The sequence below is a fragment of the Lutjanus erythropterus genome, chromosome 12 (genome assembly GCF_056507025.1).
Source record: "Lutjanus erythropterus isolate fLutEry1 chromosome 12, fLutEry1.hap2, whole genome shotgun sequence".
NCBI classification, from domain to species: domain Eukaryota; kingdom Metazoa; phylum Chordata; class Actinopteri; order Lutjaniformes; family Lutjanidae; genus Lutjanus; species Lutjanus erythropterus.
In genome coordinates this window covers 18,737,144-18,763,553 of record NC_139328.1, presented here as the reverse complement: position 1 = coordinate 18,763,553, position 26,410 = coordinate 18,737,144, and the positions used below count along the sequence as shown (strand labels likewise).

General features: G+C 38.8%; 1 protein-coding gene across 1 annotated transcript; it reads left to right on the top strand.

Moving 5' to 3' along the window:
• Positions 1-735: 735 nt before the first annotated feature.
• On the top strand, positions 736-22,118 carry LOC146317877 (noelin-3-like). The gene is made up of 6 exons (XM_084731885.1): positions 736-1,116; positions 7,605-7,748; positions 9,562-9,717; positions 11,968-12,187; positions 15,551-15,657; positions 20,565-22,118. Exons 1-6 carry the CDS (start codon positions 1,048-1,050, stop codon positions 21,240-21,242), a joined length of 1,374 nt encoding a protein of 457 aa, XP_084588011.1. The 5' UTR covers positions 736-1,047; the 3' UTR covers positions 21,243-22,118.
• The last annotated feature ends 4,292 nt before the right edge of the window (positions 22,119-26,410 follow it).

Sequence of the window (26,410 nt, the reverse complement as noted above, 5' to 3'; positions counted from 1 at the left end):
CACTAGCAATGACTGAGGTGCCCATAGCTAGCTGTTGTTAGCAAGCATGGCTGTTAGCTAGTGTTTGTGAACAATACTGTTAGTTACTGTTAATAGCAAGTTCTGTACTGTTAGCAAACACTCCCATTACTATTAGCTAGTTTGTAAGTTTATAAAGAGGTTATGCTCGTGAAATACACTGTTCCTCTCTTGAAAGGGAGGAATGACATAAGAACTGCCTATCTGTAATGGCCCTAACTCTTTTTCTTGGCATAAATGGGCTGCCATATGTAACCAAATGTTTTGGGGTGATTTTGATGAACCTTTTAATTTCACATCTGCACAGAAGTAGTTCAACAAACTGACACAATAATATGGCCATACCCTTTTTTTCATGAATAGTACGTGAAAGTATATAATCTATATTTTGCTATCCTGCTATCCTCTTGCGCTCTTCCTCTCTCTCTTCCTCTGTGCGCGTGCACTCCGGTACTAAAACGCAGCAGCAGCAGCTATGCTCTCGCGCCTCTACCGGCTATTTTCCGGTGAATACTGCCAGCTGCTGCCAGCTGCAACTTTTGTCACCGCACAGCTGCCGGTGGTTCCTCCTCAAACACACACACACACACACACACACACACACACACACACACACACACACACACACACACAAACAACAAGCTGGATTCATTAAAAGTGGAGAGAGAGGCAGCTGGATGATGTCATATCCGTGAAGAAGAAGAAGAAGAAGAAGAAGAAGAAGAAGCAGAAGGGTCTGTGAAACCTGAACGCAGCAGCGAGGATTTTCGCCGCCTGCATGCCCACAAACTTTTCTTCTCCTCCTTGCAGTGACGAGCTTTCTCTCCCCGCTGCCCACATGGCATGCGTAACGGGGACGAGTGGATGGATGTGGACCCCTCCTCCCCAGGAAGCCGCGGTTTTTACCAGTGCGTAGCGGGGGGACGAGGTGGCGTGAGCCCACGGGCAGAAACTTGCGTGAAAATTTGTTGTTCCCGTCGCGGAGGGAGGAGGCGGAGGAGGGAGACGCTGTAAGCAGCAGCCGGCAGAATGTGGTCTCTGTCCGCGGTCCTGAACCCGCTGCTGTTCCTGCTGCTGTTCGGATACTGTCCTTCAGTGGTGAGTTCACTGCCCTGACATTTCTCTCTCTCTCTCTCAAAAAAAAGAGAAAATAAACTTCAGCTCGAGCATGCAATGTGTTCATTTTAAAGTTAAGCTGATTTTGGATGTCTTTAGTTAAGGGTGGAGCACTGCTCAATGCTTGGTGAAGGACCAACAAGAAAGAAATGAGTCATATCAGTTACTGCATGTTTCCAGCAGCCTGTCCTCCAGCATTAACTCTAATATGCAAAAAATGTTTGTAAAAAATAATAATAATAATAATAATAATCTGCAATAAAGAAATACTGAATTCAGAGTGGCGGTCGAGGAAGAGGCACCCTCACAGCACTCATGTTTATTGCCTACATCAACCACATAGCTCTGATATTGATCCTGGAGTATTGCCAGGTAACTGGCAACTCACTTTTAAGGGTGAGTTCAATCATTGTAAAAAAAAAAAAAAAAGAATGAATAAATAAATGAATAAATAAAAATTGCTGCTGTGAATTATATCCAAATCCCCTCCCCAGAGGGAACAAGCTACAAGCTGCACTAAACATCTTGATACAGGCATATTCTTTCTCTGACTAGAGCTGCAACGATTAATCAATTAATTGACTATTAAATTAATCACCAACTATTTTGGTAATCCTTAATAATTCTGTCGAGTCATTTTTGAAAAAAATGTCCAAATGATATTATTTCAGTTTCACAAATGTGATTATTTTCTTGTTTCTTTAGTCATCTATGATGATAAACTAAAAAAAAATCTTTGGGTTGGTGACAAAACAAGACATTTGAGGACGCCTTTATGCTTTGGGAAAGATTGAGAAGCATGTCCTACCATTTTCAGACATTTTATGGACGAAACCACTGATTGGTTTATCAAGAAAACAATCAATAATGAAAATAATCATTAGTTGCATCCCTAAAATTGACAGTAACTGAAATGATTCATTCATTTTTAATGCACTTTTGTAGCAAGATAATTGCTTGTTGTCTCTCTGTTGTAGATCTACCTCATTCTAGGGCTGGGTGATATGGGCACAATCAAACATCACAATATTTTTGACCAAATATCTCAATATTATGACAATATTGTAAGGATGGCTATTGGTGCTTTCACAAAATATTAGCATATGGATATAATGACTAAGTGGGTAAAGGCAAATAATAGAATGGCTGTAAAACAGTCTGGTATGTTCAGAAAATTATATCCAAATCCCCTCCTGGAGAGAAGAAGCTGCGCTAAACATCTTGATACAGATTCTTTTTCTCTCCCACTGTGTAAAACTGCCTAGAGCTGCAACAGTTAATCAATAGATTATTAATCAACCATTAAATTAAGCACTGACTATTTTCATTATCAATTAATCAGTTGGGTAATTTTTAAGAAAAAATGTCTAAATTATCTGATTTCAGTTTTAAAAACGTGAATATTTTCTTGTTTCATTAGTTATCTATGACAGTAAACTGAATGTCCTTTGACTGTGGACAAAACAAGACATTTGAGGACCTCACAGATAATTAAAATATGCATTAGTTGCAACCTTAAAACTGACTTTAACTGAAATAATTAATTTTTAAAGCAGTTTTATAACAAAATAATTTCTTGTTGTCTCTCTGTTGTATACCTTATACCTTATTCTGCTGCTGGGTGATATAGACATATCAAAAATCAAGATATTTTTTTTATCAAATACTCTACTCTATCAATATACGTATATATTGACAATATTGTAGGGATGACTGTTTGTGCTTTTGAAGTCCATCCATCCTTAATGTGGATATAACGACTATGTGGGTAAAGGCCAAACAGGTAGAACCCCAGACAGAAGAAGCTGCACTGAACATCTTGACATACTTCACCTGTTTCACTGTGTAAAACTGATTGAAACTAAAATTATTCATTAATTGTTAATCTAATCTTGTAGTAGCGCTGGTTGTCTCTCTGTTCGATATGATATGAAAAAAATCTAATCATCTCAATATTTTTGACCAGATACAAGGATATTACGACAATATTGTGGGGATGACTAGTGTCAAGTGCTTAAAGGCAAATGATAGAGCAGCTAGAGCAGTCTGGTAAGTTCAGAAAATGACATCTATTTACTGTGATGCAGCCTTTAAAATCAGGAGAAGACAACACTTATCTGTACATCAAAAATCTAAGACGATATCTGGTCTAAAACTGTAACGATTAATCGATAAATCAATTATTAAATTAATCTGTTTTAATAATCAATTAACTGGTTTCTTTACTTAATTGTGAGAGTAAACAGAATCGTTGCATTGTAGGTATTTAAGGTATCTAGATATTTAAAATATTTAAGGATGTGACCTTGGGCTTTGGGAAACAATGATCAACATTTTTTTTTACCATTTTCAGAGAGAAAATAATAGACAGATTAATAACCATTGAAAAGAATCTTTAGTTGCAGCCCTAGAGGCCAATCTAAAATGTGCATTTTTATCTTATAAATAGACATTTATAACTAAAGCTTTGTAACTAAGGCTATTTCACATTGTTTTTCCCAGGAGGGCACAGTCATGACCTCCCTTCCCCTGCCTGCATGCTATTTTGCACAATTTTTGGACACTGATTTTTTTTTCAGACTAACTAGTTGAGCAAGTAAATAATCAACTGAAAATAATTGCCAGCTGCAGACCTAGTGTAAAAAAATAGACCACTTTAAAATTTGCAATTTTATCTTGAAAGAAGGCACTGGACAATGGCTATTTCACAACTTTTCCTAGGAAGGCAAAGTCTTCAAACAATGAAAATCATTAGTTGCATCCCCATTCTCATCTCATATGATGATATTTATGTAATATCTATATGTTGCCCAGCCCCGCCTTATTCTATGTTTTATTGTGCTGTGAATGTGTGATTCATCCTGCCTAGTTTAAGCTTCCGAAAAATGGGAATGCATTTGGGAGCATTATCGCAAATTAGGAGGAGCAGCTTGCAGATCACCAAGCCATTTGGACAAGAACAATGGTCGATTAGGTTCATCCCACCCATGCAGAGTACAATCCCTGTGCCCAGTGTCTTGATTGCAAAGCAGTGTCCTCCTCACATATACTATCACCTTGCCATGATTGAGAGTGGTGTGCAGAATTAATGTTTCTCATTTGCTCACAAAAACAAAACAAAAAAAAACAGGAAATGTGTACGGGCTAAAGTCAATCCTGGAAACTGTATATATAGCGGTCTGTCAGAAAGTCTAAATGAACGGGAAAAACAAAAGAGGAAGCAGCTGTCTGAATTGTTTAATGAGAGAAAAAGTCTTTGTGCGGAGTTCCTCTACTTGGAGAGTGCATCTGGCTTGGCTGAGCTTCAGATTCATTTTAATATGAGGAAATGTGAGAGTGAGAAGAGGGGAAAGGATGTGCGTCACTCAAGAGACAGAGGAGAAAGGCCGTTTTAACAGATTAGTGAAAGTTGCTTCTTTTTAGGAGCCTTTCAAAGTGAGGAAAAAGAAGAGCTGAGGGTGTTATTTTCCTCTTTTATCCCCCACAGCTATGATGCTATGAGAGCGAGGATGGCAGATTCCAGCGACAGACGCGGTGCACCAAGCCATCCAGTACCTCTAATCATTTCCCAGGCTTCTACGACAATATACCACACATGACCTCCAGATATTTCAATGCAACGCCACTGCTTCCTGCTGCTGCTTTTCAGTGCAGTTTTCACGACGTGCATGTTGAGCATCAGAGTTCAAAAGTAGCACAAAGTTAAGAATTATAAGATTGCAAAAGTGACAGTATTATATTCTACTTTCATGGCTTTTCACACTCATATCAGGAACATCTTAGCATCAGGGCATCAGTAGAATAAGCTTTAATTTCTAGATCACAAACTTCACCAGCTGCCACTAGTGAGGTGGACAAAGATCAGGGCTGCGGGTCTTTGATAATACCTGAAAACAATTTTCTTACAATCTGATAACAGCAGCGTACGAGAGTTGTGCTGGGGGAAAAGAATGAAAGCTCAGGAGATTGATAGCACAGAAGGTATTTTTTTTTAAGGTTTTGACGTGAAGATAAGACAGTGGAAAGGAAGATGTGGAAGGGGAGTCAGGTGTTTAAAGGGACAGGTCATTCCAGACTCAAACTTTTCCTCTTACCAGTAGTGCTGTCTAGACAGTTCTGGTGTGAGTCGCCGAACTTTGGAGATACCGCCCATGGTGTGCATTCTCTTGAATATTTTGGAACTAGATGGCACAGCTTGAGGGGCTCAGTGCCAGGAAAAACTGTCCTTGCAAAACTCAACAGCAGTGTCTCTTTCCAGAAATCATGACCCAGTTACTTGAGATAGTCCACAGACCTTGTTATGAGCAGTTTCATGTAGGAAGGGAGCGTGCATCTACTCAAAGATAAGAGGCTTGTGACAGCGCGGGATGTAAACATCCATGTTCTCATCCATGAGAAGACGCACGCTTCCTTCTGCACGGTGATATGGTTGGCGGGTGTAGTTTGGTAGAAAGAAAATAGTTCCTACATGAAACTGCTCACAACAGCATCCTGTAAATAAACAAAATAAACTCACACAATTTAAACAAAATAAATATTCTCACATCTGTTTTCCTTCTTTAACTGAAAAATAGAACATCAGAACTCAGGTTTTTCTTTTTTACTTAACTGAGGTAGGTTTTAATTGCCTTGTTAACTGAATAAAACTCACTTCATTCAAACATGACAGACAGAAACAAAATAAAATTCACCAAAATGGTCCGCTGTTATAACAATCATCATTTCTGGTTTGGTTGAAATAAATCCATAAATCTGAATTAGATGTGAAAATAGTCATCTGCCTCAGTGGGTGTATACTGTGCCACTGAATGAGAGACATTAGCAAATTAAAATGACAAAAATCGGCCAAAAACAACAACCGGCCTCAGGACACAGCCAATCACTAACCAATATATTCACCCAACTCTAATTCCCAACCCTACTGGATTGGTTTGGTGTGAGATGCTGAGTTTTGGCGATATTATCCATAAAGATGTCTGCCTTCTCCAGAATATAATGATGGCACTTGGTTTGTGGTGCTTAAAGCCCCAACCAAAAATACATTTGAAGCTCTCTAAAGCAACTGTAGAAAGTCTACTGCAGAAGAGAAGTAGTTCCTGCATGAAACTGCTCACAACAAGATCTGTGGATCATCTTGAGTAACCAGGTCATGATTTCTGGAAAGAGACATTGCTTTGGGGGATTTTGCGCACCACAAGCCGAGGGCCATCTAGTTCCATTGTACTGGAGTGAAGCCAGAGATCTCTATGACCAATATCTCCAAAACTCTGCAACTCACACAAAACCAGTCTGGATGGAGAAATGGTACTGCAGGTAAGAAGGAAAATATGTACTTTTTTCTATTATGGAATGAAGAGTCCCTTTAAAAAATAAGATAGTAATATAACATACATTTTACCTACAAAAAAGCAGTCTCTCAGTAGATGAAAATGATGAGTCAAAGACGGAGCTTTCTCCTTGGGTGACGTCTTCGCCTGCTCAGAGGGGACATGATCTTTCATGGCTGATTCCAAACGCTCTTTAAACTGCTCAGGCTGACAGGGGAGGGATGAATGCGAGAAGGAAAGGATGGCTGCACTATGAAAACAGGGTACTTCACTTTTATATCCACCAGCCTTTTGAGGCTGGTGGATGCCAAAGTTCACATGTTTCACATGTTTTTCTCCAGCCAGATTGCGTTTTAGAATGTAAAACACAGTCCAAATAATTGTTGGTTGCCTGCCAAAGATGCTGCTAGTGCAGACAAATTTACCATCCGCAGTCAAAGGTTGCCAGTATTTGGCTGGAGGCTTGTGTTAATTTCCCATGCTGACAGTAAACAGCAGTATTGTTCAAATACTGATGCTGTTTGTCTGATAGCTATCAATTTTTTTCAGGACACTTTGATCAACATTTGAAGCAAAGTAGTTTTTACTGTGCACAATCTGATGTTAGTTGATGGTGCTGCATTAAAATATGCTGCATTGCCTTATGATGCATAACTTTATGTTCTTTAAGCTTTATACTCCAGAGCTGTGGAGCATATTGAATGTAATAAAGAACGGGAAAAGCTCCCACAAATCAGGTTTATCTGCGTCTCCCAGCAGGACTTTCAGTTAAGGCGTTGGAAGGCCTAGTGAGGAGAAACAGAGGAATTTCAGCACTCAGGTTATTCATCAAGGCCAGGAAACACTATTTATTGTTGAAGAGGAAATTCACAGGAGACTATAGTATACTGTGGAGGAATATCTTACAGCAAAAGCACTTTCAAAGCCCAGACTTTTTATAAGTCTGTGGAATTGGTTGGTGTCAAAGCGAGGGGGGCATAAGGCAGCAGAATGGATGACCCACAAGGAAAAAATAAGAAAACATAACAGCTGTGTGCCGCGATTTCATGACAGTGATATCATCAGTGTGGAATTTATTTAGTGCGTCTGTCAGTGGGTATGTGGGCTGTGTATTCACGACTGTGCCTGTGTTTCTGTATGCAGACCATCCGGCCAAAGGAGGGGTGGCAGGTGTACAGCTCAGCTCAGGATGCAGATGGGCGTTGTATCTGCACAGTGGTGGCACCTGAACAGAATCTGTGCTCCAGAGATGCCAAAGGCAGACAGCTCCGCCAGCTCCTGGAGAAGGTATGTGCACACAGCCACACACATTTCTGTTTACTTGGCAACACACACACATGCTCTCTAACTGTAAGCAACCAGCACACCTAAAATAGACATATAGCATTGATTTCTATCGCTATTCATGGGTTTTTGTTGCCTAAATCCTCTGAGAGATTGCACCAGCCAGGTCCCTAACCCTATTTTCCACTTCAGCATATATTACATGGATGACATCAGCTGAATGGTTGCTTATAAAAGATGAGTACACTCTTCATCTCACCTTAACAGAACTGGAGTGGCGCATGTTCTTTTGCAATAAACCATTCAAGGCTATTGTTAATGTTCGAGTATTATCGGGTTTTAAGTATTTGATTAGGAATGTTATTTCTGTTGGAAAGTCTTTCAAGGATATGTACTGAATTATCTTTTATACCACCATGGACTTTTTTAAGGCACATGCTATTTGCTGGTTGGAACAGCTCAGCATTGCAGAGACAATAATCCAGGTATCTGTAACCAACAAAGCCATTTGCACATGCGTGTAAGTAGCCAATGTGCCTATTTACACCAACATGGCAGAAACAAACTTCTTTGATCTTTCCCTAAACCTACCTGAGTAATTTTGCTACCTAAGCCTCACCAAGTAGTCTTGTTTCGTAAACTAACCAAATAGTTATGTTGCTTAAACTTATCCAAGCGGTTTTGTTGCCCAAACCTAACCAAACTGTGACTGAAAATACAAAGTAATGATAATAAAAACTGTGAATAACCCTTGACATGTATCTTCACACTACTGTCAATTCTCCCACCACTACACTGTCCTACAGGAAACCCTTACACTTAACACATTAATCCACCACAATCTGGTATTAAAAGTGAATTTGTTGCTCTTTATAGCTAAAATAAGGGGGTTGCTTGAGAATAACCAAATAGCTTATGTGTGCCTATTTGTACCCATGTGCAAACAGACACGTTTTTTTTTAAATAATGGTCTGCATTATGAATTGATCTCGTAAAAAACAGCCAACATTGTGAATTGATGTGGAAACATGACTTTTAATTCCAAATGAAGCATTTTTTTTCCCATGACAGTAGTGATTTAATGCATTATCTACAAACAAACAAATAGCACAGCACTGGAGTCACTTTCCTCAATTAGTATGCCATATACGGAAACATGTCTCTAGCCTACATTTTAATGTTGTATGCCAAAGGGTGTTCTCTGTCATTCACTGGGGCCTTTGACACTAATGTACTAAGCTGCCTCAGGGCTTCAGTGAGGCCATTTCAGGATCCCTCACCAGAGTCAGAAAAGTATGCAGAACACAATGTGCGAGTGTTGTGCCACTTTGCTAGTGATGTGCTCCAATAGTGTTGGTTAGTTACAATTACAACTAAAGAAAGACGAGAGAAAGGAGCACATTTCCTCTTGTTCGGCTGTCCCATAAACCCAGTGAACTTTTGTTAAACCAGAGAGAGAAACCATAATGTTTCTGTGTCAAATTTACTCTAAAATATGTTATAAAACCAAGCATCAATAGTTGATTCATTATATATTAAAAGCAGACACATGTTTTTCATATTATTGACAAAAGAGAAATGTATGAAGGAGAGGGAGAGAAAATTGCATATAGCAGTCCCATGTAAAATCTAATCAAAGCTCTATTCAGCCCACACATGGATGGTTAAAAGACAGTCACGTTGGAGGTCAAAATGTTGATTTGTTCCTTGGGAAGTTGGAGCATGGCAGGCTACTGAACGGGCTGAACATGGAGGACATTTTAATCTCGTGGTGGACGGAAAAATCAATGCCGTGCTGTTTCATTCTTTTCAAAAGGTGCAGAACATGTCACAGTCAATTGAGGTGCTGAACCTGCGGACGCAGAGGGACTTTCAGTATATCATGAGGATGGAGAGCCAGATCAAAGGACTGCGGTCAAAGTTCCGACAGATCGAATCGGACAGGAAGACGCTTGTCAACAAAAACTTTCAGGTATATGTTTGTGTTTGATGTTTAACTTTGGGAGAAACATCACAGGGAAAGATACCCTCTAAAGATACCTGAGGAGCATCTGAATTGATAAACTTTCCTCCCTGATAAGATCAATATAGGTCTACCTCTGACTGACCAAGGACAAAATTGTCTTAAAAACTAGACAGGCTGTGAAAGCAGCATCCAGCATGCAATCAGTGAAAGTGAAAAGACCCAGATGGTTGCATGAAGCATTTATCACAAAACTGCATGGTGGCATTGAGAATATTGTACTTTTAACAGCGGTCCCTCAAGTGAAATATTTCCCTAAGCTAAGGAGCTATTTAAGAGAATTGCATAAAACCTCTTAGGTAGTTTAGACTAATGGTATGTTCAGATTACTGCCGACAAGGCATCAAGCTACAAGTCATTGTCGCCAACATGAAGCCAGAAACTGACATCTGACATTTGTTGCTGCATATTGGACATGATGCACTGGAAATCAAACTTGCACTGGCCTTAATTTTTTTCAGCTCTCCAGTGATGCAGTGTTGCGTCAACTAATCATATTTCTTTGATAACCCTCCCACAATTCCCGTGAAGTCTAAACACTGGAATATAAACTTATTCTTACTGTTAGCCAGTTTTGTTTACCATTATTCTTCATTTTTACCACGACATCAGCCAAAAAAAAATGCATGCACCCATTTGGTTTTGCTGACAAACGAGGCCTCAGTGACAACAACAAGCACTAAGCAACACTTCATCAGTGACTCAGCAACAATATGGCTGGCCAGATTTGGCCTTTTTTGTATTTACGTTGCTGGTAATGTGAACATATGGTAAGGCTTTCATGGCAGCTCATAATACAGCTCATGTGCACTTCAGTTACCATGGTTATACTTCACTCACATCATTCTTGATTCTTACTAGACCATTATTAATAAATATAGTATTATTAATAATATAGCATTATTGTCAGTTGTTGTTGGCTTAGCTAACACACTTACTTTGTTAGCTTCTCCAAAATGGACAACAAAGAGAAAAGAAAAAGATGATGTTGCTCTGCTCAAAGAATATGGATAGCACAAGAACATAATCTGAAGTAAGCCGTAACGAGTTGTAAATAAAGTCATGAAGAGTGAATGAAAATATTACTGTGACAACAAGACAGGAAATAGCCACACATCCAGAGGAGTAGAAAAAAGTTGATGAGTTTCTATGCAAAATGTTAAAATAGGTTAATGTTGGCTAGCTAGCTACAAAGTTGCTAGTGCTAACATTAAATCTCTACTCTGTAACAAGTTGTTTATCATAGTGTCCAGTTGGTTTTCTCTGTGCCTTTGCAATGGTAATGGTATCCTCAGTGATAATTGTATCTTCTCTTCAGTCACCCTAAATTCAACCATTGTCACAAATTATTTCACTTTTAAGGGACTGAGATGAGTCCCTAAAATTTTCTGAAGAAAATGGTTGCTAAGGACCTTCACACAACACATAAGGGAGAAAAGTGAGGTGGGAGGGTGAAAAAAAAAGGGGGAAGTAGCTAAGAGACTAAGAGTTTTCCCTTACAACATCCTATGGACATCCTTATGGTGGTTTTATGCAACTGGGTGATACCATGTAGTTCCCTGGCATTTGCACACTATATTAATGGAAGATCTTTGTATTTTTACAGAAGACTGAGGATTTCCATATAATTTGACATTGTATAACTCACACTGACATTGCATAGCTATAATACTAAGAGCTATTACTGTAATAATCATTATTGTCATCCATCAGTGAAATTTGTTTGGGTCTTACTAGAGCTTCTCCCTCCTCCTTTTATTGCAGCTACATGCTCTTTCTCATGATTAACTTTTGTTCTAGACAATCTTTCCTGCAAATATCACAATTGTTTTCTTCCTTTTTATTGTAATACTTGAGAAAATTGTACACAAAGGGAGTAAGGGAAAGAAGAATCTACATTTTGTGCAAAACAGTGAAAATACTGCTTTATATTTACAAAGTGTAGACTACTACCCACTACTATAAGAAGATGCCAGCATCGCACTACTAATATATGCTGGCATCTATCTGCCCATCTTTAGTGTGTCTCAGTCATCATTTTCTTACTCAGGTGAAAACAAGTGCCAAAAGGAGGAGATTATATGATTTAAAAAAAAAACTGAAACAGCTGCATTGGAGGCAAACTAAACTCTACTAGCCAGATTTAGAGATTTGTTGATACAGGTATCTTTGCAGTGGTGAATTTTTGGTGTTTTCTAGGAGCTAAAGGGAAAGATGGAGTCCCTGCAGCCACTGATCCCTGTCCTGGAGCAATACAAGACAGACGCCAAGCTCATCTCCCAGTTCAAAGAGGAGATCAGGAACCTGTCTGGCGTGTTGATGGGCATCCAGGAGGAAATGGGCGCCTACGACTACGAGGAGCTGCAACAGAGGGTCCTAAACCTGGAAAATCGGCTCCGTAACTGTATGAACAAACTCAGTAAGTATGTCACAGAAAAACCTGATCCAGGCATGGTGACCCCAGATTATGAGATGGCACAGGGACCATGGGAACATTTTTTGCAGCGACCGGCAGATTGGCATTTTAGATGCAGGGCTGAGGACAGAGCAGATCTGCTACTGAAATAATGGTTTGCCTTGGCAGAGTCAAGGAGCAATTTTTGCTAAAACTTTCTATGACAGCCATGTAATGACAGCCTCTAATGCATTAGAAACATTACTCATAAGCATTATAATCTGCTATAGAGCTGTAATGATTATTAAATTGTCAACCATATTAATAATCAATCAGTTTGAGTATTTTTTTAAAGAAAAGTCCAAATTCTCTGATTCCAGCTTATTAAATATTAACAATGTCTGTTTTCTTTACTCCCTGAGCCAGGACTGTTTGTGAGATTAAAAATGTCCCTAGAACTTAGAATTTGGTTCCTGTGGTGGACACAAATTCCTCCAAAGGTTCCAGGTCCCTGGAGAATGTTTCTGTGGTTGAAATATGGATTATAGTTATAAGCATGATTATAATGCTTAAATTGCAGTACATTAAAGAGCATTTTATAATGATCATAATACCTCATTAATTGCTGGTCACTTAACTGACATTTGTTTGTGCCAGGATCATGATGTGATATAATTCTCATGGTTGTAACACATTATAATCACTTTTTAACGCATTATAATGTGATTTTAAGTTACTCTAAGTGGCCATTTGGTCCTTTAAACTTATAATATGTAACATTTCCACACTAAAATGCTAGATCTATGTTATATAATTAGCTGAGTGGTGTATTTACATTACCCTAAATGTTCCCAACAATGTTCTAACACAGAGAAATACATAATTTATTCAAGGGAGGGGTGTGTTTCCTTGCTAGTTTTCTAGTTTACTAGCCTCTAGTTGCTGTAACTTTTAGGAAAACGTGATATGAGAGTGAGGGAGGGAGTTGGCAAATGTGACTAAATGTAATATGAATAAAACCATAAACATGATTTCTGCCTTAGATATATTTTCATTGGCACTGGTTATTGTTTAAAAACAACAAACAGCTCCCATCATCCCACACTACTTAACATTGTAATTAAACTATGTCTTAAGTCATTGTTTCAATGAGAGAAAGACCCATGTGCATTTAAGGGAAGTAATGAAATAACTTTGACCCTAACCCTGCCTCTGGTGTTTCTCACTGAGGGAAAAAGGCATTGTTAAATCAAATAGGCTGCATTTAGAAATGACATATAATCAATTAACATTACTTTTGTAAATGTGCTCCTGCTATAAATCTTTTCTTTTCATTTCACGATTCTTTACAGGTTAGGATTAGTGCACTATAATACATTATGATCCTTGCAAAAATAAATAAAAGTGAATGAGTGACCGGCAATTCTGAAATATGATGATATCTGACTTTTATTATTATAAAATGCTTTATAATGTGTTATGATTATTGTTAGAAGGCAATATGATTGAGTGTCCGACTATAATATATATACAGCACTATGAGCTGATTATAACACATAAGTATAATGCATTATAGACATCAGTGTCACAGAAAGTTTTAAACCAGTTTTCCAAACTCGAGGTAAAAGGGTTTGCTTTGTGTGTTTCCTTTACTCCCATTGAGGTTCAACACATCCAAAAAGATCAATTCTGCCTCCGGAGCAGCTTTCCCTCTGATAAAGGTTTGCATGACTAAACTCCAATTTGCCAACTGCCAGGTTATCAACACTGATGGAGCCTGTCAAAGTGTCAACATAAATAGCTAACATGTGAATGCTAATGGGATGTGGCTGGAAATGCATCTGTGCTCGACATGATTGTTTAAGCATTCATCGTGTGTGAGCTCTGATTGATTAGGTAAAATAGCAGTTAAATACTTAATAGGAAACTTGCAAGCTTGCGTGCAAGTGATAGCCTACTGTCATTTGGCACAATTAAAGTGTCTGGCAAGATGAATTAAGTGCAGCTCAAGCACTTCAAATATTAAAGCATGTGGGATAAATGTTTCTTCAGATCTGGCACATCGGAAGGCTTTCACTCGCCTGTTCTGTGGAGGTTCCTCTGCTTATTCTCTGTTTCTGCAACAGCAGAGACCAGTGTGTGCACTCTTAGAAATAAAGGTGCCAACTAGAACCATAAGGGTTCTTCATCTTGCCCCCATGGGAAAACCCTTTTTGGTTCCTTTTAGAACCTTTTAGAAAGGTTCCACTCGGAGCCCTTTAAGAAGGTTCTACCTATACACCGACATACGTGGTTTTACCTGCAGTCTGTGAAAGGTTTCACCCAGAATGAGAGGTTCTACAGAGAATCCCTCTATGGTGGAAATGGTTCCACCCAGAACCCTGTCAGGGACTTTTCACCCTCTAAGGGTGCTAACAAGAACCCACCCATGGGATCTACCGAGAATCCTTACTATATATTACAAGGGGTTTATCTAGAACATACCCAGGTGGGTTCTACCCTTTTATAGGGGGTTCTACAGAGAACCTTTTTATATGACAAGACTTTTATCTAGAACCCACCCAGGGGGTTCTACCAAGAACCATTTTATATGACAAGAATTTTATCTAGAACCCACTCAGGGAGTTCTACCAAGAACCCTTTTATATGACAAGAATTTTATCTAGAACCCACCCAGGGAGTTCTACCAAGAACCCTTTTAATATTCCATGGGTTTTATCTAGAACCCACCTAGGGGGTTCTACTGAGAACATTTTTATATTACAAGAATTTTATTCAGAACCCATCCAAGGGGTTCTACAGAGAACTCTATATATTCTCCAAGGGTTTCATCTCAAACCCACCCTAGAGGTTCTACTAAGAACCCTTTTATATTCCAAGAGTTTAATCTAGAACCCACCCAGGAGGTTCTACTGAGAGCCCTTTTATATTCCAAGAGTTGAGTGTAGAACCCACACCCTGCCTTTTATATCATGGTTCAAAGAACCCTTGAACCCTTTTTGAAAGAGCTCTTTCTTTAAGAAAGGGTTCTTTGGATGAAGGGGGTTCTTGATGGAACCTTTTATTCTTACAAAGAGCTCCTGATGAACTCTTTCTTCAAAAAAGCATCCTCCACAAGCTGAGTGACCCTGAGTAGAACATCAGCCCTTCAGGAAGAACCCTTTTAGAACCATTGTTTCTAAGAGTGTGGCCGTGACCAGATGCTGAACACAAACAGTCCAGATCTGGAATTTGTTTCCATCTTTCTCAGAAGCAGCCATTAGCAGATTTGTGCAGTCCAGCTCTTTGTGATTTCTTCCAGTATCTCCATCAAAAGATTGGCTGTAGCTTTATCATGTGGAGTTTGTGTTGTAGAGATTTGACCGCAGCTGTGTGATGTGTTCGCAGCATGTGGCAAGCTAATGAAGATCACTGGGCCGCTGACAGTGAAAACTTCAGGGACCAGATTCGGAGCCTGGATGACCGACCCCCAGGCGACTCCCAAAAACAACAGGGTAAGCTGAGTTAATGTGCTTTGCTGTACGTTTCGGGGCTTTGAAGCAACAACGAGCAGTTTTAATGATTTACATACAACTGCTTCCCTCCTGTTGTTCAAGGGGGAATAGATGTCATTGAATTACAACATCATACTGACTAAAACTTTTCTTTTTTTTTGTTCTCTTGACTGCTGAGATCAAGCATGAAAGTTGATGTCTTTTGCTGGACATTTTGATCCACATGAGGCTGTTTCATGATGGAATTCTTTTAACTAAATATGAAAAATAATTCAACATAAGCTGACTTACGGGAAAAGTTTGTGCTTTATTACCGAATCTGTTTGGCCAGAGGGCCTTCATTAACCGCCCGGACGATGACCGCCGGGCTGGAAATGAAGTCAAGACAGTTTTTGCAAAACAAAACTGCAGTTCCTTGAATGGCCACTCGAGGCTGGTTCCACAAGCAAGTCAATCCCTGTACACCCCCATATTAAAATGTCTATCTTTACAGCAGGAATAAACATGTTTACAGCCTGGTACAACAGTGGTGGAAAGTAACTAAGTACATTTACTCAAGTACTGTACTTATGTAAAGTATTCAGGTATTTGACTTCCACTCCATTACATTTCAGAATTAAATATTTTTACTCCACTACATTCATTTGACAGTTTTAGCTACTTTTAAGATGCAGATTTTACACAATGGATAATAAAACAAGCTTTTACAATGCAACACATTATTAGAGATTAAACCAATGGTTTCCACCCTTTTTCACATATTACATCATACAAAAATCAGGGTAGCTGTGGTCACATTTCAGATTGTTATTGAGTTGTTAACAGGCAGTAAATTTTTATATAACCCACTGATATAACTAAAGTATATTAGGGCCTTAAGATATGCATAATTAAGGGTGTGCCTGTTTTGAGTGACAGGTTGGTACGGTCATGCTGCTACGTAGCCACTTCATTCAGCCACCTCAGCTCCGCTCTAGAGGGTGAGATGGGGGTAACTTCCTAAAAACTTGCTATTTTTCCCAGTGATGGTATCTTACCTCGTGCCTCACATGGAGTATTGCCTTCCTGTGTTCTTGTGAACTCACTTTAGTTCACATCATTATTTTCTGGATAACTTTGCAAAACTGTAACCTACAAAGATGTTAAATAACCTTTTCTTTGCCCCAACATTAAACAATCAATCAACAATCACACCTAATTGTAACTTCAAGCAGAGATTATTTTATTTATTTATTTTTTCAGATCATCAATTTACAAAGAAACCATTACAATTTTTACTCCTTGTACTGCTGCCATGGCTGCAAATGCAACTATGACTTTTACCTAACTGCAGCATACTAATATATAAAAGAAATTACCTATTGTTATAATGATTTGCGTCCCACCCACGTCTGTTGACTTTTTTTCTTGTTTTTTCAACTCAGTCCCTTGATGAATAGTGAAGTTGACTCACATCCTGCAGGAATCCCAAAAAAATGTCAGCCGCTACTCTGTCAGCTTCACAATGGCTCTTCAGAAACGTAGACGTCACAGAGGCTCTGTCCACTATTATACTGTCTATGGCACAGCCATCACATTACATCCCAGGATGACTGAGACTTTGTTGATGATCCAGTGAGCACTGAACACATCTCACGTCTGTGAAGGATGCAGCACCTTCAACACATTAAAAACTACCTGAAAAGTAAAACTGACCACATAAACTGTCACAGATTGGAGTCAGTGAAATGAGAGGATTACCTTGAGGAGTTTTAATGTAGACACAAATTTTGTTCATATTCAGTGTTAACAAACTACTTTTTGTGAATCCTTGAGGCCTGTTAATTCATTTCCCTCCACTTTAGCATTTGAAAAGCCAATCTTTTAATACAAAAAGACAGTAGAAGCAAAGTGTCCCTGTTTAACACTGCAGGATGAAGTTGCTCTTGAAGTTATAAAAGAAGTCATAGAAAAGGAAGCATTTAGTTAATCCGACACATTAAACATATTAAAACTTTTAACATACCTTTGCTCTTTGCTTTGAATTTTTTCTTTTTTGATTGTTTTCAAAACTCCTTTGTTTACAGTCACATGTGCTATCTACCTAACTTTATCTATCTCAATTTCCTTTTGCCAAAACTTAACTGTGTGTCTTGGCTAACATATTCATCAACTGTCATTCAGTCTAATGGCATAAAGCAGGGATTTGAATTGTGTCCCCTGCTTGCTTAAATGAAAACAAATAAAAATAGGTGCAAACATACAAATAAATACAAACAGAACAGAGACCTGGCCTGTCAAAAACTCCACAGCAGAGCTTAAATCCCTTAGAAAATATTAAAAAACCTACTAAATAAACAGAAAAAACTCTTTTATTAAATAACTGTAACAACTCAGGTTCTAAAATCCTTATTCGTCCCACTCGTACATGGTCTGCTGAGGTAGTTAAGGTAGTTAAAGTCACCCTCCCTCTGTCTGAGTTTGACCTTATCAATACCAATAAACGAGAATAAAAGTCCATCATTGAAGGTTTGGCCTCCAACAAATCTCTGGCCACTGGTTGTTTTTATGGCCCCTTTAATGGAGCTCCTGTATTCTGTCAACTCCTTTGTAGTGAATGCCTCGTTCCCTGTAGGTTTTTTCCATGGATATATTGTCACACACATTATATTTTTAGTTCTACAGGTGATTAGGCTGTTTATAATATCACACAAAGTCCTGCACATGGCCAGTCCAAACCTGCCCACATCCATAAAGAATCAGAACCGACCCATTACCCGCAATTATTAAAGGCCCTTTTACACCCATCAAAAAAAAAAAAAACAGCTAGCACCCACTAATATCTGGCTGTTTTCTTCTTTGGGAAAGGGTGCAATCGGCATTCAGTTTCAGATCAAAAGAGTCTGCAGTAGTCATGGGTATTTATCAGCTCCAGCTCCCGACAGCAATGATGGAAACATGGCACCCTGGTAGACATGCTAATTTACGCCTTTATTGGTGGAGACAATGATGGCTCGGCACCTCTTTTGTTCCCTGCACTGCTCGGCTGGACTAGGATTGAGTTGGTGCATCAGCCCAGTACAGCAGAGCTTGAAGGTGTGTATTTAACTGATGACCCCTCACCTTTAATTAGGTGTGTGAGCAGTGGATAAACATTTTATTTCCTATGATTATTTCACATCATTTTTGTTACCTAAAAGCCTTCATTATCAAGCAGAAAAATAGGAAATGTAGCGTTTTTATCAGCAATAACTTAACATGACTCCTGTTATGGCGATGGAAAAGGACTGTATATTTAGTTGATTATGGATAAACTGTGGCTGCTGGGGGGCATCGGTCAGAATGCACAAACTCCAGATGTTCCCTTTAATCTCTTTATTGACAGTTCAGCGGGAGCATACATGAACAGTAAATTAAGCAGATATCTTAACCTGCAAACAGTGACAAAGGAGAGAAACTAAACTTAAAACCACAGAGATTCAGTTAGAAGCTACAAAAATAATGAGAGCTGAACACACACAGACTTTTAAAAACGTCTTTCTCTCTGCTTTCCTCCACACACAAGTTCAGTTTCGGCTTTCCAGCAACACAAAACAGAAAAACAAACTCATCAAAAACGGTACGAGACAAAGCCGGACGCATTAGCACTTTTTACTGGCACTCTCTACAAGCAGTGAAGCCAATGACAGCGTTATTCTCACATTCTGATCACACCAGATTTCTCCAAAACATCCACCTTGGCCTTAGAGGATCTGTTTTGGTTTTCATCACTGGCTTTATCTCAACCATTCTGATGTACTAGCTTGCAGCTAGCCTACATTGTTACATAACAGAAAAAAAAACATTATTGTTCCCATATGCTGCCCGCCCAAATTTAAGTATTCATCGGTGAAAGTTTTTGCAGATTACCCAGTACATACCCGACCTGGTGAATGACCATGACCACTGTTTGGAGGGTTACTTTTAAAATGCATTCCTCTACAAATTACTGAATACATACCTTAAAATGTAATTTGTAACATATACCATTAGATTACTCAAGATAAAAAAAAAAAAGGTTTTCTCTTGAAATACTTCAAAATCTCTTTGCTGAACCCATTTGTCTGTGTCATTCTGGATGTCGTTAACACTGCTTTTGGCAATGACCTCACTGGCGAGACTTCCTCACAGTTCTCACTAGGTCACAAAGAGCGCTAACATCACTAAATAAAGGTGGATGCTGCCATCCTTTGGCCACAATCAGTAGAGCAGTTTCGCACAACAACAAAGAAAATATATAATGTAAATAATGTGTTGAGTAAAGGGATAGTGTTTGTGGCTCAAGAATTCGGTTAATTAGCCAGCTAGTTAGCCAAAAATCACAATTTGCTTCGGGGGAACAATTAGCATACTACGTCGTCTGTCCATCTCGTTAGACCCTCATTAGCATGACAGAGAGCACAGGCATGACAAAGAGTCTTATGATGCTGAAAGCAGTTTGGTTAATGGTAAGCAGAGCTTGCACCGCACTGTAATGTTGCAGCCTTCTTCACCAAGTGTGTAGATAAAATATTTGTTTTATTTCCACAACAAAAACTCCTGGCTCTGCGTCTCTTCTAGTGCACAAAATGTAGTACATTTGTAATTTGGCCGTTAATGGGAAATGCACGCCTCATGAATTTAAGAACAAATTAAAAAACCTAAAACAAATAAAGAAACCCTTCAAGTAATCCAGTTTTTAAAAAAATACCATCAATTCAAACTGTAACAGAATATGCTTACTTATGTTTTGATTTTTAAGTCTGCACCACTTTTACTTGTATTCTGTTACTCCCCAACCTGGTCAGGGACTGACTGAATTAAGATGTCAGTGTTTCTTATAAATCTTACAGCTGGCACAGTGTCTTGCAAGAAAATATCACAGAAATGTTGTTTGTATTTTTCCCCAGGTCTGGTACATGGACAGCTACACCAACAACAAGATCGTAAAAGAGTTTAAATCCATCGCTGATTTTGTGGCCGGGGTCGAGTCGAGAACGTACAACCTGCCTTTCAAATGGGCCGGAACCAACCACGTGGTGTACAACGGCTCTCTGTACTACAACAAGATGCAGAGCAACATCATCGTGAGGTACAGCTTCGAGACGGGCCGTGTGGTCACCCAGAGGGCTCTGGAGTCGGCGGGCTTCCACAACGTGTACCCCTACACCTGGGGGGGCTTCTCCGACATCGACCTGATGGCGGACGAGCTGGGCCTGTGGGCCGTGTACGCCACCAACCAGAACGCTGGGAACATCGTCATCAGCCAGCTGAACCCAGATACGCTCCAGATCCTCAACACGTGGAACACAGAGTACTCAAAGAGGAACGCCGGCGAGTCTTTTATGATCTGTGGGACGCTCTACATCACTAACTCCCACCTGACCGGCGCCAAGGTGTACTATGCCTACTCCACGAAAACCTCCACATACGAGTATACAGACATTCCCTTTCATAACCAGTACTTCCACATGTCTATGTTGGACTACAACGCCAGGGACCGCGCCCTCTACGGCTGGAATAACGGCCACCAGGTGCTGTTTAATGTCACACTTTTCCACATCATTAAAACTGAGGACGACTCTTAGACGGAGGAACATGCTGTACACGTGAAAGAAATCATGAAAACATTTAAAAAAAAATGGATGAATGTTCTAATTAATTTTACCTATTTATTTATTTATTTATTTATTTATTTAAGCCATTTCCTTGATTAGTTTTGGCCATTTTGTACAAATTTAATTACCGACATCTTGCTGTTTGCCTCTTGTCATATGAATGTTAATTCATGAAGATGTAGTCTGTGTGGAAACATGACACTTTCTCTATGAAAAATAAATAACAACACAACATAAAACCAATTCGGTGCCGTCCGAAAGATATTACAGGTGACACAATGGGCCTCATGCAGCAACGTTCACTTAAATTGTCTTTTACATCTTCTTTTAATGTTCTGTAAAGAAAAAAAAAAAGAGAAGTCAGCTACAAATGTTCTTTACCATCCACATTTGCTCTCAACCTGGTTAGCTGATGATGAATCCCACTTGGTCATAATTTAAGATAAGATAAAATATTCCTTTAGATAGTCCCACAACAGGAGAATTGGCAGCTTTACAGCAGTGCAGTGGATAGCAAAAATAGAAAGAAGCATAAATACAAAATAACTAATAAACAAGCAATATAAGCAAGAGGGAAATATAAAATACGAAAAATCTGAACAAGAGGAAATGTAAAAATAGGAACAATACAAACAATAAGCAAACTCAACAGCTTATTTTACACAATTCCACAAAATATTGATATTCCACAGTGCAATAAGACACCTGACTGAAATGTTGCAGCAAATTTACAAAAAATAAAATATGATGCACTCGCAGACATCCTCCTAGGTGAAAATTATTTTTACTTATCAAATAATTATAGATTTTTTTATTAGAATTCTGACCAATAACTATAAATAAATTCTAACTGTAACTACGTTAATATTTTTCAAACTTGTGTTTCCATGAATTGGACAAACCATTAGTGAACTGAAAAGTGGAATTGTCTTGGTAAGAGCAGAAGACTTGAAAGATGAAAATTCTGAGAAATTTTGTCTCAATACCAAGCCGTTTTTTAGATAATTGCTAAAAGTTGATGTTACTTTTCCTTGAAGGTCATTGCACATGCCTGAGTGGTGGGAGGAATTCACAGTCCACCTGCTACCACCTCATTGTCCACCTGCAGATGGGAACCTGAGACTTTATGGTTGAAGGACATGTCTTTAGACCACTAGACCATCAGGACAACGCAGCTGTCCCTGCCATCAGCTGACACTAAACATTAACTTAGTTCTTCTTACAGTTAATAAAGTACTGTGTTGAAGCGAATGGCAGTGAATAATTTAATGATGTCAAACACTTAAACATGTTAAAATATTATCCTCGTGATCAGTGCATCATGGTGATTTTGTAAAATCAAATATCTAAGAACAAACGGCAAATACAAAAGTATTGATGAATGCTATAAAAGTTTTTTTTTTCTTTTTCTTTTAAAGAATCAGTGCGTACAAATGATTCATGCATGAGGCCCAGTAGGTACAAATCACGGATAGGAACAAAAGTAAGAGAAAATTTGTTTGTCAATGGTTTCTTGCAGAGGCCCATTTTCACCTAAATAATTGAACTTTCACTTAGCCACTTGAACAATGAACAATGAATTTCCAGTGATTTCCGCAGCTCCTTTTTTCTCTCCAAAATGAAAGCTTTTCTCCAAAACGAAGTCTTCATATTTATAATGGTTTCCTCATTCAGTCTTGCATTTATTCATGCCCTCTAATTTATTCATATTTTGACTGTGTTCACTAATTGTTCGTTTTGTTTCCATTCTTTTCCTCGCCATTTATTCATCATCATCAGCTAATTTATTCCTGCCTTTCACTGCCTCCATTTAGCTTTCATTTTGTCTTTGTACTTTTCCTTCCCAAAGTTTTTGCACTTGACCTTGTACAAGACAATGAGAAATGTGATGAACCATAATGCACCTGTATAGTTACTGTACTTGGCTTTTTTGTGTCTAATGAAGATTCTCAGTCATCCAGGTCATCGGGTATCTTGAAGTACTAAGTCAAAGCGCTGCTCGCCTTTAACTTTCTACTTTAAGATATTAGCTTTTTTGTAACTTCAGCAACAGTTTGTATGCCTTATTCAGTGCGGTACGTTCTGTAAGCCCAAGGATAACAGCTCTCGTGCATGAATGTTGGCTATCCTAATAGCATTTTTACTGTAACTGTATATCTGTGTATTTTGTATCTGCACAACATCCCATTCTCCTCCTCTCTAGCTATATTAATAGTAAGAAATCCATTTATACAGACAGCCGTAGATGACTTTAATAAGCATTCATTTGTGTACATAAGAAGTTATACATAACCAAAATAAAAGTATTGTTTTCATTAAGTCAGTGTGTTGGTAAATTTGTACTTCTGCAACCACAAGAAAGCACTGAACCGTCTGGACTATTTGATTTAATGTGACATCACTTTGAATCCATAGACCTGAGTGCAACAATGCCTTTCTGCCAAAAAAAAAAGAGTTATTTCATTGCCCTCTAAAAGGACAGTGTGACTGAGGTTTTTTCTCATTTCCTGTACTACCTCACTCATTCTACATCACTGGAACTCTTTGTTAGAGCTTTTATCACATTAAGACATATTTCCTGGTCACTTTCAGTAAGGAAGAGGACAGGACAGCATCTCTGAGCTGTAAATAACACTCTGTATTTAATGACAGCAGCTCGTAAAAGCCTCATGTTTGACTGGGTTCTGGTGAATAACATCTTAGCAGCCTGTGTCACTGCTGCAGGGATGACGTATTTTCATCTGCGAATACGGAAGTTAGCGTCCCTCTGGTTCCCTCGGCAGGGAATGAATGATGTTCATGCAGGTGAGTTAAACCACTGCGTAGCATTGTGTGTATTCTGTGGTGTGTAAAAAGTGTGCAGCTCTCTTTGCTCTAAAGTGGTCATATTATGTTATTCTCCCTTTCCTATAATCAGGGTTTGTACAGGTGCTAAACATTTTCTGAAAACAGCTGAATTTGATGCAGTGTTTTTGAGGCTTGAAAAGTGCTTGGATTTTAGATAAAGTGCTTGAAACTGCTTTAAATTACCATTACATTACTTTCATAATAAATCTACCTGACTGGATAGTTTTCTTTTTGGAAAAAGAAATAAAATAAGTTGGTTATTAACTCAGCCAGGTTATATCGGATGCCAAGTCCACCTACAGGCAGGCGTCACACTTTGAAACTTTATGGTTGTTGATTAGTCCAGAGTTATTTATTTCTGTGTTTTAAACAGAGTTGTGTGAGGTTATACTGTGTCGAAGTAAGAAAATGTTCAGGCTCCTGCTGGTTGTTTCCACGCATTCAGAGTCGTTATTACCCCAGCTTTGTGACCCAAACATATATATTTGAATAAATAAATTAACATCATGCAACAATGTCCTAGTCTTTACACACCACTGTGACTGAAAATAAATGTGTTTAATTATGTTTTACTATTTGCCAAATTAGGCAAGGGAGTTTCCAGATTTACTAGCCAGAAGTGGCAGTTTACTTGTGCCGGGCAAGTGTGCAGTCCTTATTGTTGAGCCCTGTCAGTGGCCATGATGTTGTTCCATTTTTACTTTTAATAAATTTTTTAACAAGTTGTCTACTTTTTACTTGAATAAAATCAGTACTTTTACTTGAGTATAATATTCTAGTAAACTGAACTGCAGTTAGAATAATGTGATAATAAAACAAAGAGCGGACAGAAGAAACATTATTTTATTCATCTGTATCTTCAAATAGCTGTCCATGATAAAGTGTAAGAGGCATAAAAGAAGCATAAATGGGTGTAAATTCTTACAGCAGGGTAATAAACTCACTATCAACAAGACCATTAACCACCAGCAGCAATGCCAAAAAAGTTACACCTTTAATGAGTAGCCTGTTAATGGCTGACTAATCTCTGAACTCCGCTGCGTGAAAACTGAAATATCTGTGAAAAAAAACCAACAGGAAAAGCATAATATTAGTTTCTCACTTGATTACAGGAATGCTTGAGTCAAATCAAGTTTATGAGCTGTGGAGAATTATCTCATGCTTTATCACAATTTGTTATGTTTGTTATTTGTTATGTTCTAAAAAATATGATAATGTAAGATGAAGAGATAGTAAGAATGGATAGGAAATCTGTGGTGAACAATGAGATTCACAAATGCTGTTTAGTAGATACATTAAAATCCAAGAATAGCAGTTAATTATGAAGCAAACGCAATTCTCACGGAGCCAGATTTGACCCACGCACTCTTGTGAGTTTAATGTGGGAGGCAGATCTTTTTACAGTTTGTTTCCAAGCAATTTAATGTAGCAGTGAGTCCTTAAATAAATCTGCCAAGGTTATAATATTGTGAACTAGTCTTGACGCAAGTGATGTAGCTATAAGATTCTGACTAATGTAAACAAGTGAGGTGACACAGACTAAATTTACCTTGTTAGGATTCACACCCTCTGCAGTGCCAGTCTGTTGACTCATGGTGATGTTGACTTATTCAGGAGCCTTTTTGTTGCTGTGAGCAGTTATTGCACACTGTGTGTCATGACCTTGGGGACTTTATTTAGCCATCCACCGCTGCATGCCCAAAGGAAACTGTCAGCATCGGACCAAGTGTTCCTGCACAACTCACACGTACAGAACACAGAGAAGTATGCATGACTATACACACTGTAAATAGCACTGACCACCCACAGCTCAATCTTTGACAGGCTCGGTGTTGAGTCTCTCCTCCTCCAGGTCAGATCAATGCAGGTCAGCCAGACAGGAAAACTCTCAAAGGTCAGAGAAGCAGCCACAGCAGCTCCACGCCTTAGGAAACACAATATGGATCTCCTGAGATATTGATACCCAGAGAGCACCAGTGTCAAAGACTTCCCCATTAACTTACATGCTCTTCTTACAGAATTGAGTATTCAGTATTGAATAATTTCTGAATTATTATAACTACAAGTCTTGTACAGCAGGGCAGTTGTACAGTAGATGACAGGGTTCATGCTCAGGTGAACTTCCAGTGAAGAAAACATGTTAAAGTGCCCTCTATGGTCCTTTCCAGCTGAGGAAACGTGATAAAATGCAATCTAGGAAGCTTGTCCAGTGGAGAAAATGTGAGGAGGTGCGCTAATGCATGCCTTTCCAGTAGAGAAAATGTGGTAAAGCGCCCTGTGGGGTGCCCCTC